Here is an 11,562-nt window from a genome sequence, read left to right on the forward strand (position 1 = left end):
AAGTGCTCTACCACTGAGCCACCTTCCCAGGCCCTGGACACTGTCCTTGAGCTGCTTTTGCTCAAGGCTAGCGCTCTACCACTTGAGCCATAGCACCACTTCTGGCTTTTTCTGCTTATATGGCACTGAGGAATCAAACCCAGGGCTTCGCAAGCACTCTACCACTAAGCTACACTCCCATTCCCTTTGTTTTGTTTTTGTTTTGGTTTTGGGGGCTTGAACTCAGGGCTGGGTGCTGTCCCTGAGCTGCTTTTGCTCAAGGCTAGCACTCTACCACTTGAGCCACAGCACCACTTTCAGCTTTTTCTGTTTATGTGGCACTGAGGAATCAAATCCAGGGCTTTATGCATGCTAGGCAAGCACTCTACTTCTAAGCCACATTCCCAGCCCTAGCTCCAGAATCTGAAAACACTGGCCTTAGTCTATTGGAACAGAATTCACATTCAGAGCAAGGAACTGAGCCAGTGGTTCACACCTGTAATCCTAGCTACTCAGGAGGCTGAGATCTGAGGATCTTGGTTCAAAGCCAACCCAGGCAGAAAAGTCCATGAGCCTCTCATCTCCAATGAACCACCAGAAAACCAGAAGTGGCACTGTGGCTCAAGTAATAGAGCACTTACTTGCCTTGAGCTGAAGAGCTGAGGGACAGTGCTCAGACCCAAAGTGCAAGCCCCACAACAAAGAAAAAGAAAAGCCTAATACATTCCAGCATGTCTGGCCTGGTAGTGACTCCCACAAGAGGGAGGTACAGGCTAGCCCCTGAGCTAGCAGAGGAGAATAGCTGCCCCTCCCCCTTCATTGCTACCAGTCTCAGAACAAGCAGTGACCACAATTAGTTATGCAAACATTTATTAGGCTTTTGGTCAGACACTGATCTCACAAAATAAGTGTCACACTTTCCAAATGTCTCCAAACCACCTATAGCCAGAAATACACCCTCTATAAACTACTATGTACTGAGTATATATAATAATTTTTTTCTTGATTTCCTCCTGATTTATTTATTCATTTGTTACTGTTAGTTTTGCCAGTACTAGGGACTTGAACTCAGGGCTTTCTTAGTTTTCTTGCTCTTGGTACTGCTACCACTTGAGCCATGCCTCCAGCGTGACTTTTTCCTGTATTTTTTTCTTCTATATGTGTATGTGTGTGCCCATACTGAGACTTAAAACTCAGGGTCTGGATGCTCATCCTTAGCTTTTTCATTCAAAGCATGTACTCTTACTACTTGACTAGCAGTCAACTTTTTGCTGGTTAATTGGAAACAAGTCTCATGGACTTTCCTTCCCCAAGCTAACTTCAAACTGTGATCCTTAGATCTCAGCCTCCTGAGTGGCTAGAATTACAAGTGTGAGCCACTGGTGCCCAGATATATTGTAGTTTTTGTTTGGTTTGTCTGGTAGCACTTGAGTTTACACTTAGAGCTGAACATTTGCTACACTTGAGCAATGCCTCCAGACAGTTCAGTTTCAGTTTTTGTTTTGTTTTTTTTTTTTTTTTTTGTCGGTCATGGGGCTGGGCGCTGTCCTTCAGCTCTTCAGCTCAAGGCTAGTGCTCTACCACTTGAGCCACAGCGCCTTTCCAGTTTTCTGAGTGGTTTATTGGAGACAAGAATCTCCTGGACTTTCCTGCCTGGGCTGGCTTTGAACCGTGATCCTTAGATCTCAGCCTCCTGAGTAGCTAGGATTACAGGCATGAGCCACCGGCGCCTGGCTGTTTTTGGCCTTTATAGGCAAGCATCTTGCTATAAAGGCCAAGCTAGCCTTGAGCTCATGTGGTCCAGACCCTCTATGATCACTTGCTTTTGTAAAATTTGTTAAGCATGCCTTCTAGAAACAATGTATTTTATTTTTGTGTGTATTCTGGTCCTGAGGCTTGAACTCACAGAGCCTGGGTGATATCCCCGAGTTTCTTTTGCTCAAAGCTAGCACTCTACCACTCAAGCCACAGGTCTACTTCTGGCATTTTGGTAGTTACTTGGAGATAAGAGTCTCAGGAGCTAGCTGGATACTGGTGGCTCACACCTGTAATCCTAACTACTAAGGAAGCTGAGATCTGAGAATCACAGTTCAAAGCCAACCCAGTCAGGAAAGTCCATGAGACTCTCATTTCCAATTAACCACCTGAAAACTGGAAGTGGAGTGGTGGCTCAAAGTGGTAGAGTGCTAGCCTTGAGAAAAAGAGCTCATGGGGCTGGGAAGGTGGCTCAGTGGTAGAGTGCTTGCCTTGCATGCCTGAGGCCCTGGGTTCGATTCCTCAGCACCACATAAGCAAAAAGAAAAAAGCCGGAAGTGGTGCTGTGGCTCAAGTGGTAGAGCGCTAGCCTTGAACTGAAGAGCTGAGGGACAGTGCCCAGACCCAGAGTACAGGCCCCAAGACCGGACCCAAAAAAAAAAAAAAAAAAAGAGAAAAGGATCTGAGGGACAGTGCCCAGGCCCTGAGTTCAAGCCCTATGACTGACCCCCCCCCCCCCATAAAAAAAAACAAAAAAAAAAGTTGCATGGACTTTGAACCTCGACCCTCAGATCTCCCCTGGTGCCCAGCTAAGAGTACTTTACATAACTTTATCTCAGTACAGTGTAGTAAGAAGGTCCTGGAGGTATAGCTTAGCAGTAGAGGGCTTAAATAGGTCCTGGGTTGAGCCCCAGCACCATCATGAAAAAGAAAATGCAGCTGGGTGCTGGTGGCTCACACCTGTAATCCTAGCTACTCAGGACGCTGAGATCTGAGGATCAGGGTTCAAAGCCAACCTGAGCAGGAACCACCAGAAAACCGGAAGTGGCCCTGTGGCTCAAGTGGTAAGAGTGCTCACCTTGAGCTGAGGGACAGCGCCCAGGCCCAGAGTTCAAACCCCATGACCTCAAAAAAAACAAACAAACAAACAAAAACTACCCTGGCACCTGTGGCTTAAGCATCTCATCATTATCCTAGCTATTTGGAATGTTGACATCTCAGGATCTGGGTTCAAAGCCAGCCCTGGAAGGAAAGTCCATGAGATTGATCTCCAATAAACCACTAAAAATCTGGAAGGGGAGTTTTGGTCTAAATGGTAGAACAACAACAAAAAACCAAGTCAATCAAGAGGGTCTGGCCCCGAGTTATGTGCTGGGCCCCCAGAGGTGAAGGTAGGGTCACTTTGGGTGAAAACCAAAGAGAACACCAAGTGTTCTCCAGGCAGAGTGCTGGGGAGGGAAGGTCCTGTGTGTGGGGAGTGAGGGGGGGGAAGTGACAGTAAAGAAACTGCAGAGAGAAAGGGAAGGAAGAGCAGCCGCACGCTGGAATAGGGTGCGGGGTCTGCCCGGGCATGTCTGTGCCAGGTGCCCGGGGGCTTTCTCTTCTGCACCAGTCCACTGTCAGACTCGTGGTGAGTGTGGCCGGGGTGTGCCAGCTCGGGAGTGGGTCCCGCCAAGGTGCCAGCAGCCCGTGACAGGTGTGACTTTGGGGCTGCCCCGTGTGTGTGTGTGTGTGTGTGTGTGTGTGTGTGTGTGTGTGTGGGTGAGTGGATGGGGGAGGTCAGTGTCTGCGTGTCTGACTGGATCTGTATGTCTGAGGGTCTGGCGTGGACCCTGCGGGGGCCGCGTGGGAGGGCTGCGCGCACACCCCCACTCCCCGTCACAGGTGTCCCGTGGGGAGTGGGTCCGGCCGTGCCCCAGGGGCGCACTTTGCAGTTGTTGGGGCTGTCTGGGAACTGTGAATGGGTCTGTCCACCGGTGTGGGTGTCCGTGTCACCGGCCGGCGGGGGGGGGGGGTGTCAATCTGGGTTGTGGGGCGTCAGGAGGCTGGTGTCCCGGGCGCACAGCCTGAGACTGGCCCATCCCGTCCCCGCGGGGCCCGGGCCGGGTCCCAGTCAGTGTGTCAGTGTGTCAGCGGGTGTCGCCAGGCCAGGCCCTGCCCCGGCCCCTCCCCGCGGCGCCCCTCCTCCCCGCCCCCCGTCCCCCCTCCGGCCCCCTTCCCGCCCGCCCCCTTCCGAGGCAGGGAAACCCCGGCACCGGGACAGGGGGCGCGGCGCGCGTCTGCAAGCCCCGACTTGCCCGCGCGGGGGCGGGGCCGTGACGTCACGCTGTGGGCGGGGCGTGGGCCCGGGCGGGGGCGGGGCTGCGCGGGGCGGGGCGAGAGCCGAGCGGGGCGCCCGGGATCTGCCGGGCGGCCCGAGAAGCGGAGAGGGAGAGCGGGAGCCACATGCGATCGGGTGCCGAGCGCCGAGCGGCCGCGGCGGCAACAGCGACACCACCCGAGTGCCCGGCGCCGACGGCCACGACGCGGCCGCGGGGAGCGAACGCAGCCACCAGCGGCGCTGCGGTCCGATCGGCGGAGGCAGCGGGAGCCACTCGGCAGCGGTCGCCGCGGCGAGCGGCACTCGGCGGGCGCGCCCTCCTGAAGGAAGCCGCCCGCCCCCCACCGCCGCCCCCCTTCGGCGTGTTCATGCCCCCGGGGTGAGTGTGCGCCCCCCCCCCCCACCCCGAGCCCCACCGGGGGTGGCCGGTCAGGCAGGGTGGGCTTCCTGGAGGAGGTGGCTGGAGCGCATGCTTCCGAGCTCGGGCGCCTTGCCGCCCCTCACGTGTCGCCTTTGGCCTTTACGGGGAGGAGGTGGTGGTCTCCGCTGGGTCCGCCAGGCGGGAGACCCTTCCGCGATCGGACGCCCCAGCCTGGGCGCACAGGTGCCCCAGTGGCCTGGCGGGTTTGTTTACAAACAATGGGGTGCGGGATCGCGCGCGCCCCCTGGTGGCCAGTGCGTTCCGGGGACGAGCGGACCCCAGGTTGTCCGCGTCCCTGAAGTCCGAGTGGCGGAGGGAGGTGGGGGTGGTCTGGGGTGGGGGGGGAGACGCGGGAGGGGGGCGGCTCCGAGGGGCGGCCACACCCAGGGCGCGCGCCCGCCGGGGGCGGCGTCGGGGGGCGGCTGGTGGGCCGCGGAGGCTGCGGCTCCCGCGGGCGGGGGCTGCGCCCCAGCAACAGCCGGTTATTGGCCCCGCGCTGGCTGGGCGGGCGGGGCGGACGCACGTGGCGGCGGGGGAGGGGCCGTGACAGCGGAGCGGGGCGTCTGGGACGGCGAGGAGCGCGCGCGCGGGGCTGTGGATCTGCAGGTGTCTCGCCTGGGTGTGTGCGTGTGTCTGGCTCCGAGTTGGCGCTGGGGTCGGCGGAGAGTCGGGGTGCCAGTCCAGAGGAATGTTGGCATTTGTGACCCGTCGCGGTGTAGGCGTGAGTGTCCCCATCTGAGCGTGGCCTCCGCGGGTGGGCTGGGATGTACCTCTGTGTGTGTGTGTGTGTGTGTGTGTGCGTGTGTGCGCGCTAGGAGAGTTGTCTGTGTGCTGTTTGGGGTGATGGTGTGTGGTGGTGTGTAGTTGTGCGCATGGCTGTGTGTGTTTACGTGTGTCTTGTGTGCACTAGTGTCTCCAGGGCTTCTGAGGGGTCTGCCTGACAACACCCCGCTGGTGGGTTTTCTTTCCAGGTGTCTGAGTAGCGGAAATGGGAACTGGGGGAGTGGGGGTGTCTGGAAGCGGTGATGGGAAGGGGGCACCCAGGTTTCCTGGGGTCTGTGCAGTGCCCCGGGGAGCGGGGTGTTGCGGGCAGCCTCCGTGTGTGTCTGTTGGTTCTGAGGGTTTGTCACTGAGATCCGATGGTGGTTCATGTGTCATGTGGCTGCGTGTGTGTAGTGTTTATGTCAGTCACGTGAGACCAGTGTTTTAGGTGTGTTGGGAGGGCTGTGTGGATTAGCGCGCGCGCGCGCGTGTGTGTGTGTGAGTGCGTGTGTGCTGACAGTTGGTGATGGTGTTTTGGGGTTGGGAGAGGAGGGCGCGCTATGTCTGCCGTGCGGTGGGGCTGGGGCGTCTGTGTATCTTTGCCTGCAAGTGTGGCAGCGCATCTGCGTCTGGTGACACGCGCCTGATTGACGTGTCCTGGGGGCTGGGGTTGGTGGTGTGGAGACCCGTGTGTCCGCCTCGGGTTGGACAGTGTGCGTCCTCAGGGGTATCGTGCTTATGTCCTGGTTGTGTGTGTGTGTGTGTATGCGCGTGCGCGTGCGTGCGTGGTGTTTCTGTGGTTGTTGTGAGGGCTGCATTCTGTGTCTCTGGGCAGACCCACAGTGGGTCAGTGTGTGAGATTCTGGATGTGAGGGAGGAGGGATGCGAGGTGCAGTGTGGGTTGTGTGGTCCTTGTTTTGGGGTGTGTGTGTGTGTGTGCTGAGTGGCAATTTCATGTCCCATCTCTCAAGTGTGGGGGTCAGGCTGGCCAGTTTGGTGTCTGCGTTGTATGGCGTCCACACACGCCCCATTTACACACTACATTCCTCATTATTGCGGTCCTGTGTCTCTCCCCCACACACCCCCGTACCGCCCTGCGTTCTCCCTACTGTTGGGAAAGTTGTCCCCAGCCCCCCACATTCACTATTAGTCCAGTGAAGAGTTTGCCCTGTGGGGCTGTCCCAGCCCCCAGACGCGCAGACACACTCCCTCCTTTGGGGTCCTGGCCAGCCTGTCCCTGTGACCTCCCCTCGAGGGGTGTGTCTCATGGGGGTTTCCCCCACATGCATCGTGAGTGAACCCTGGATGTGTGCGGGGGGGGGGGGGGGCTACGCCTTACCGCTGAACTCCCCGTGTCCCGCAGGCCCCCGGGAGCGCCATGGCCCGCGCACGACAGGAGGGCAGCTCTCCCGAACCTGTAGAGGGCCTGGCCCGCGACAGCCCGCGTCCCTTCCCGCTCGGCCGCCTGGTGCCCTCGGCCGTGTCCTGCGGCCTCTGCGAGCCCGGCCTGCCCGTCGCCCCCGCCGCCCCGGCCCTGCTGCCCGCCGCCTACCTCTGCGCGCCCAGCGCCCCGCCCGCCGTCACCGCCGCCCTGGGGGCGCCCCGCTGGCCTGGGGCTCCCCGCAGCCGGCCCCGAGGCCCGCGTCCAGATGGTGAGTGTCTGCCCCACACCTGGGATGGGGGTGCGCCTGGAGCCCCTAGACGCTCAAGTGGAAGCCGGGGGGGGGGGGGGGAGAGGGGAGGGGGTGGCCAGGCCGGGCGAGGGGCCACCTGGAGGGTGTGGCCAGTGGGGTCTTTGTGTTTCGAGAAGCAGGAAGACTGAGTGGAGGCCGGGATGGAAGGGCGGTGGGGTGGGAAGTCCCTCCTGGAATCTGACTGCCGTCCCCCAGTGTGCGGCACGGGGCGTTTTTTCAGGGCCTGGGGGCGACAGCTGTGTCTCAGCTCCCCTCCCCCAATCGGGGTCCCCAGGACATCCCCCCCCCCCGGAAGATTGCAGTGGGTAAAAGACTGGCCAGGATTGGGGGGGGGGGCTAGGAGGGCCTGACGGTCACCTCTGCACTTTGAGGAGGGGTCCTGAGCCCTTCAGCCGCTATTGGCCTCGGTTCGGTGGGAGCCGGCCCACCCTGCAGCCCCCCTAGCGGAAGGCGAGGGGCAGGGGCCATTGTGCTGGGAAAGTCCCCTGGGGAGGGAGCCCGTCAGGGGAGGGAAGGGTTAAAGGTCCCCCTGCCTGTCGGGCTGTTTAACCCCGTGGTGCCCGGCGGCGGCGGCGGCGGGCAGGGCCGTCCCAGCCCCCACATAGCCCCCCAGAACCCAGCGGGGTCCAGCCAGACGAACTTCCGAGCTCAGTTCCTGGATATGGGGTGAGGGAACCCCCCTGATTTCAGACCCACAGCTCACAGAGGTGGAAACCGAGGCTGCACCTGGGTTGACAGGAGGAGGGGGGGGACCCCCAACGCGGACCCGGGGCGTTGTGGGACGGGAAGGCCTCTCCCCGATCCCAGCCCCCACGCCATCCTCGGGGCAGCCGCCGTCCGGCCCGCGGGTCCTCAGGCCCGTGCCACATCCGGGGGTGGGGCCCCCCTGTGGTCACACCCGGGCACGCTGGCGACCCGAGGCTTCGACTCTGGGTGGGGCCGGCGTGTGTCCCGGGGTGACCTTGCCCCGCTCCCTAGCGCCGGCCTCGGTTTCCACACGGAGAAGGCTGGGTGTAGCCCAGGTTGGGAAGGAGGGGGGCACTGGGGGGCACTGAGGTCGGCCAGGTGACCCCAGCGTCTCGGGCCGGGGGAGTCTGGCCTAGGAGGGGGTACGGAATAACAAAGCTGCAGACACGGGGCGGGGAGCCGAGGAGAACCGCGGCGGCTGGGCCGGGTGGCCGCTGCTGACCGCGCCCCGCCGCCTCCCCCAGGCCCGCAGCCAGCTCCGTCACCGGCCGACCCGCACCTAGAGTCACCGGTGCCCAGCGCCCCGGAAGCCTTGGCGGGCGGCCCCACCCAGGCGGCCCCCGGAGTCCGAGGGGAGGAGGAGCAGTGGGCGCGCGAGATCGGGGCCCAGCTGCGGCGGATGGCGGACGACCTCAACGCGCAGTACGAGCGGCGGGTGAGTGCGGGGCGGGGCGGCGGCAGGTGGGACTTCCCGCCCCGCCAGATGTGCGGCAGCTGCTGCCCTGCGCGCGGGGTCGCGGCGGGGACAGGCAGGTGGGGGGCGGAGCGGGGCGGGGGGGGACGGGGGTGGAAGCGGCCGGAGGGCCCGAGACCGGGCCAGGCAGGAGCGTGGCCCTCGCCGCACTGCACCGCGGGCCCGCGGCCGCGGGGACTGAGGGCGGCGCTCAGCGCGGCCGCTGCTATATCCACGGCTATTTATAGCCGGTGAGTCAGCAGCGCGCCGCGCCCGCGCGGCCTCGCCCCGCCCTTCGCGCGCTCGCGCGGCGCCCGCAGCGTCGGCCCACCAGCCCGGCCCCGCCCCGCCAGCGGAAGGCTGGGGGGGGAATGGAAGGGGGGAGCTGCGTCCCGCCCCGCCCTTCCTCCGCTGTGGCCCCGCCCCTCTTCCGCCGTGGCCTCGCCTCTCCCTCTGTGGCCCCTCCCCTCCCCGGCATGGCCACGCCCATCCTGATGAGGCCCCGCCCCAGCCTGGGCTGCGCTGTGTCCCTAGCCCGCGTCCCGCCTAGGCTCGGCTCCCTCTGATCATCTCACCTGCTTTGTTTGCTTATTAACAAAATAAATAAATAAAGCAAAAACTGCTGAACCCTCCTGAGCCCGGCCCGGAGCCAACCCCGACCTCGCACTCATTCCCCGTTCCTGGCAGTTGCTGGCTGCTGTGTGGCCCTGGGTTGGCCGGCTGCACCCTCTCCGGCGGGGCCAGGGCTCCTGTCCCTCCGCGCCCTCCCCTCCCCCCGGCGACATGGGTCCCAGTAGAGGCAACACGTGTCTCTCTTTGCCTTTATAATGCTCAACGTAGATTTTTAAAAAGCCTGTATAATTTTACTGTCCCCCCTTTCATTTCAGTACCGCGCACCGCGGGGTGTGCTCAAGGGTTGCATCCCCAGGATAAATATCTGGGGGCTCTGTGCCCTTCCTGTTTGCGGTGTCCCACAACACAGACAGTGACAGTTGTTCTTGTCTGAGCAGCCCAAAGTCCCCTTTGCCACCTTCTCCTGCCTAGTCTATAGAAAGTGCGCAGAGAGGGCAGTAGTCTGAAGCTGGTAGCCCTGGGTAACTGCAGGCCGGGTACTTGAGGGCTCTTCATACTTTTTAGGTTTTTTTTTTTTTTCCTTTCTCCCTGTGTAGTCTAGTCTGGCTTTGAACTTGAGATCTTCCTGCCTTTGCTTCCCAAGTACAGGGATTACAGGTGTGCCCTTCCATGACTGGTTCTTTGTACATTTTTAAATGTTGCCTTTAATTTTCCTGAAGAAAGAGACCAACACTGTGGAGACAGTTCTAGAAGTTATCCCATGTCATTTTCCCACCAGGGAGTGAACAGAGGTTTCCCTGCACCAAACCCAGCTTTGTCCCCAGAACACTTCCATAGCAATCTTTCCCCAATTGTCCTCCTTCCAGATTGTTCTAGAATCACTGTGGCCTCCCTGCTGCATTTACTGCCCCAGCAGCCAGGAAGGACTGTGAGCCAGCCAGTCCCTCGGCCCTCCCTCCTGGTCTGTTGTCCTAGGAGGGGCAGACTTGCCTAGATAGAAAACCAGAACCTGATTAGGGTAGGTCTGGGCCCTTTGAGCTAAGCTTCCAGTCTTACCCTTCACCCTGTTACCCAAGTCTATGTGTGTTGCCTACCAGTGCTGGGGCTTGAACTCAGGTCCTGGGGACTGTCTTTTAGCTTTTTCACTCAAGGTTGGTGCTCTACCATTTGAGCCACAGCTCCACTTCCAGTTTTTTTTTTTTTTGTGGTTAGTTGGAGATAAGAGTCTTATAGACTTTCCTGCCCAGGCTGGCTTCAAATCCTGATCCTCCGATTTCAGCCTCTTGAGTAGCTAGGATTGCAGGTATGAGCCATTTAGCCACTCATTTTTTTTTTTCTCTCTCTCTCTCTTTCCCTAGAGACAAGAAGAACAGCAGCGACACCGCCCGTCTCCTTGGAGGGTCCTGTACAATATCATCATGGGACTTCTGCCCTTACCCAGGGGCCCTGGAGCCCCACAGATGGAGCCCAATTAGGCCCCTGCACCCACCCTGTGGACGTTGGAGACTTGGGGGGCAGGACCCCCCCACCTCCTGATGCCCTGGCCAGCACGGGGGACCTTTTCTGCTCCGTGTAGCAACCTGCCTGTCCAAAGGGCGGACAGGGCGGCCACTGCAGCCGCAGCCAGCCTGGGTTCGCTGACGGAGGTGTGGACTTCAGAGCCCGGGCCAGAAGCTGGGAAGGAGGGCAGCCGGGACCTCAGCATGTGGAGGCGGCGGTGACCCAGGGGTGGGGACCGAGCCGCCCGCCTCTGCCGCCCACCACCATCTCAGGAAAGGCTGCTGGTGCTGGCTGCCTGTTCCAGCTGCAAGGGGAGGACACTGGGGGAGGGGGTCTCCCCTGTGAGCCTTTACTTTGGGTCTGGCCTCAGGCCCCTGGTGCTTCCCCCCTTCCTCATGGGGAGGGGGCCTGTGAAGAGCAAATGAGCCAAACGTGACCACTAGCCTCCAGAGAATGGGGTGCTTCGGATGGCCCCCCCTCATCCCCAGCCATCTTCCCTGAGCCGCCGGTGGGCAGTGGGCATGCCTGCCTCACCTTCATCTGGGGGTGGCCAGGAGGGGCCCAGACTGTGAATCCTGCGTTCTGCCACCACCCCCATCCCCGTCAACCCATCGCATAGGTTTAGAGAGAGCACGTATGATCACTGGCGTTCATTGGGGGGGGGTGGGAGAGATTTTTGGCGGAAGCCGGCCCAGCCTTAGCCACCTCCCCCCAGGGTCAAGTGTTGTGGGGGGTGTGTGGGGGGGGAATGGCGAAAGCTGGGGTCCGGGAGGGAGGGAGGGAGTCTCAGAAGAGGGCGGAGTCTGGGAGCGGGGAGGGGTGGCCTAGCCTTGTAAAATACTGTACATGCGCTGCTGTAGATACGGAATGAATTTTCTGTACATGTTTGGTTAAATTTTTTTTGTACATGATTTTTGTATGTTTCCTTTTCAATAAAACCAGATTGGAACAGTGGATACTCTTTTTGCTCGCCTTCTCCTACACACACACACACACACACACACACACACACACACACACACACACACACACGTGAGCTTTTGTGCATGTACCCAGCATCTAGCATCTTTGCTCAAGTTGCTGACTGTTTTAGTCCCTTTTACCCCAAGAGGGTTTGTATGCACTAAGTAAATGGATG

The 11,562-nt window shown here is 60.4% G+C and overlaps 1 protein-coding gene across 3 annotated transcripts; it reads left to right on the top strand.

The window, feature by feature from the left end:
- Nucleotides 1–4,129: 4,129 nt before the first annotated feature.
- Nucleotides 4,130–10,485, top strand: Bbc3 (BCL2 binding component 3). 3 transcript variants are annotated; one of them, XM_042700344.1, is made up of 4 exons: nt 4,130–4,433; nt 6,601–6,889; nt 8,143–8,333; nt 10,283–10,485. In XM_042700344.1, exons 2-4 carry the CDS (start codon nt 6,616–6,618, stop codon nt 10,397–10,399), a joined length of 582 nt encoding a protein of 193 aa, XP_042556278.1. In that variant the 5' UTR covers nt 4,130–4,433; nt 6,601–6,615; the 3' UTR covers nt 10,400–10,485. The 3 variants fall into 3 exon arrangements, with proteins under 3 accessions (XP_042556278.1, XP_042556279.1, XP_042556276.1); XM_042700345.1 differs by lacking the exon at nt 4,130–4,433 and adding an exon at nt 5,047–5,081; XM_042700342.1 differs by lacking the exon at nt 4,130–4,433 and adding an exon at nt 5,091–5,196.
- The last annotated feature ends 1,077 nt before the right edge of the window (nt 10,486–11,562 follow it).

The sequence above is a fragment of the Dipodomys spectabilis genome, unplaced genomic scaffold (genome assembly GCF_019054845.1).
Source record: "Dipodomys spectabilis isolate Male_0828 unplaced genomic scaffold, ASM1905484v1 ptg000266l, whole genome shotgun sequence".
NCBI lineage: Eukaryota > Metazoa > Chordata > Mammalia > Rodentia > Heteromyidae > Dipodomys > Dipodomys spectabilis.

Bases quoted from the DNA above. Each gene is read 5' to 3' on its own strand.
- Bbc3 (XM_042700342.1), top strand. From the start codon at position 5,164: ATGTTGGCATTTGTGACCCGTCGCGGTGTAGGC. The intron at 5,197-6,600 runs GTGAGTGTCCCC...CGTGTCCCGCAG, and splicing joins TGACCCGTCGCGGTGTAGGC to GCCCCCGGGAGCGCCATGGC. The intron at 8,334-10,282 runs GTGAGTGCGGGG...CTCTTTCCCTAG, and splicing joins ACGCGCAGTACGAGCGGCGG to AGACAAGAAGAACAGCAGCG.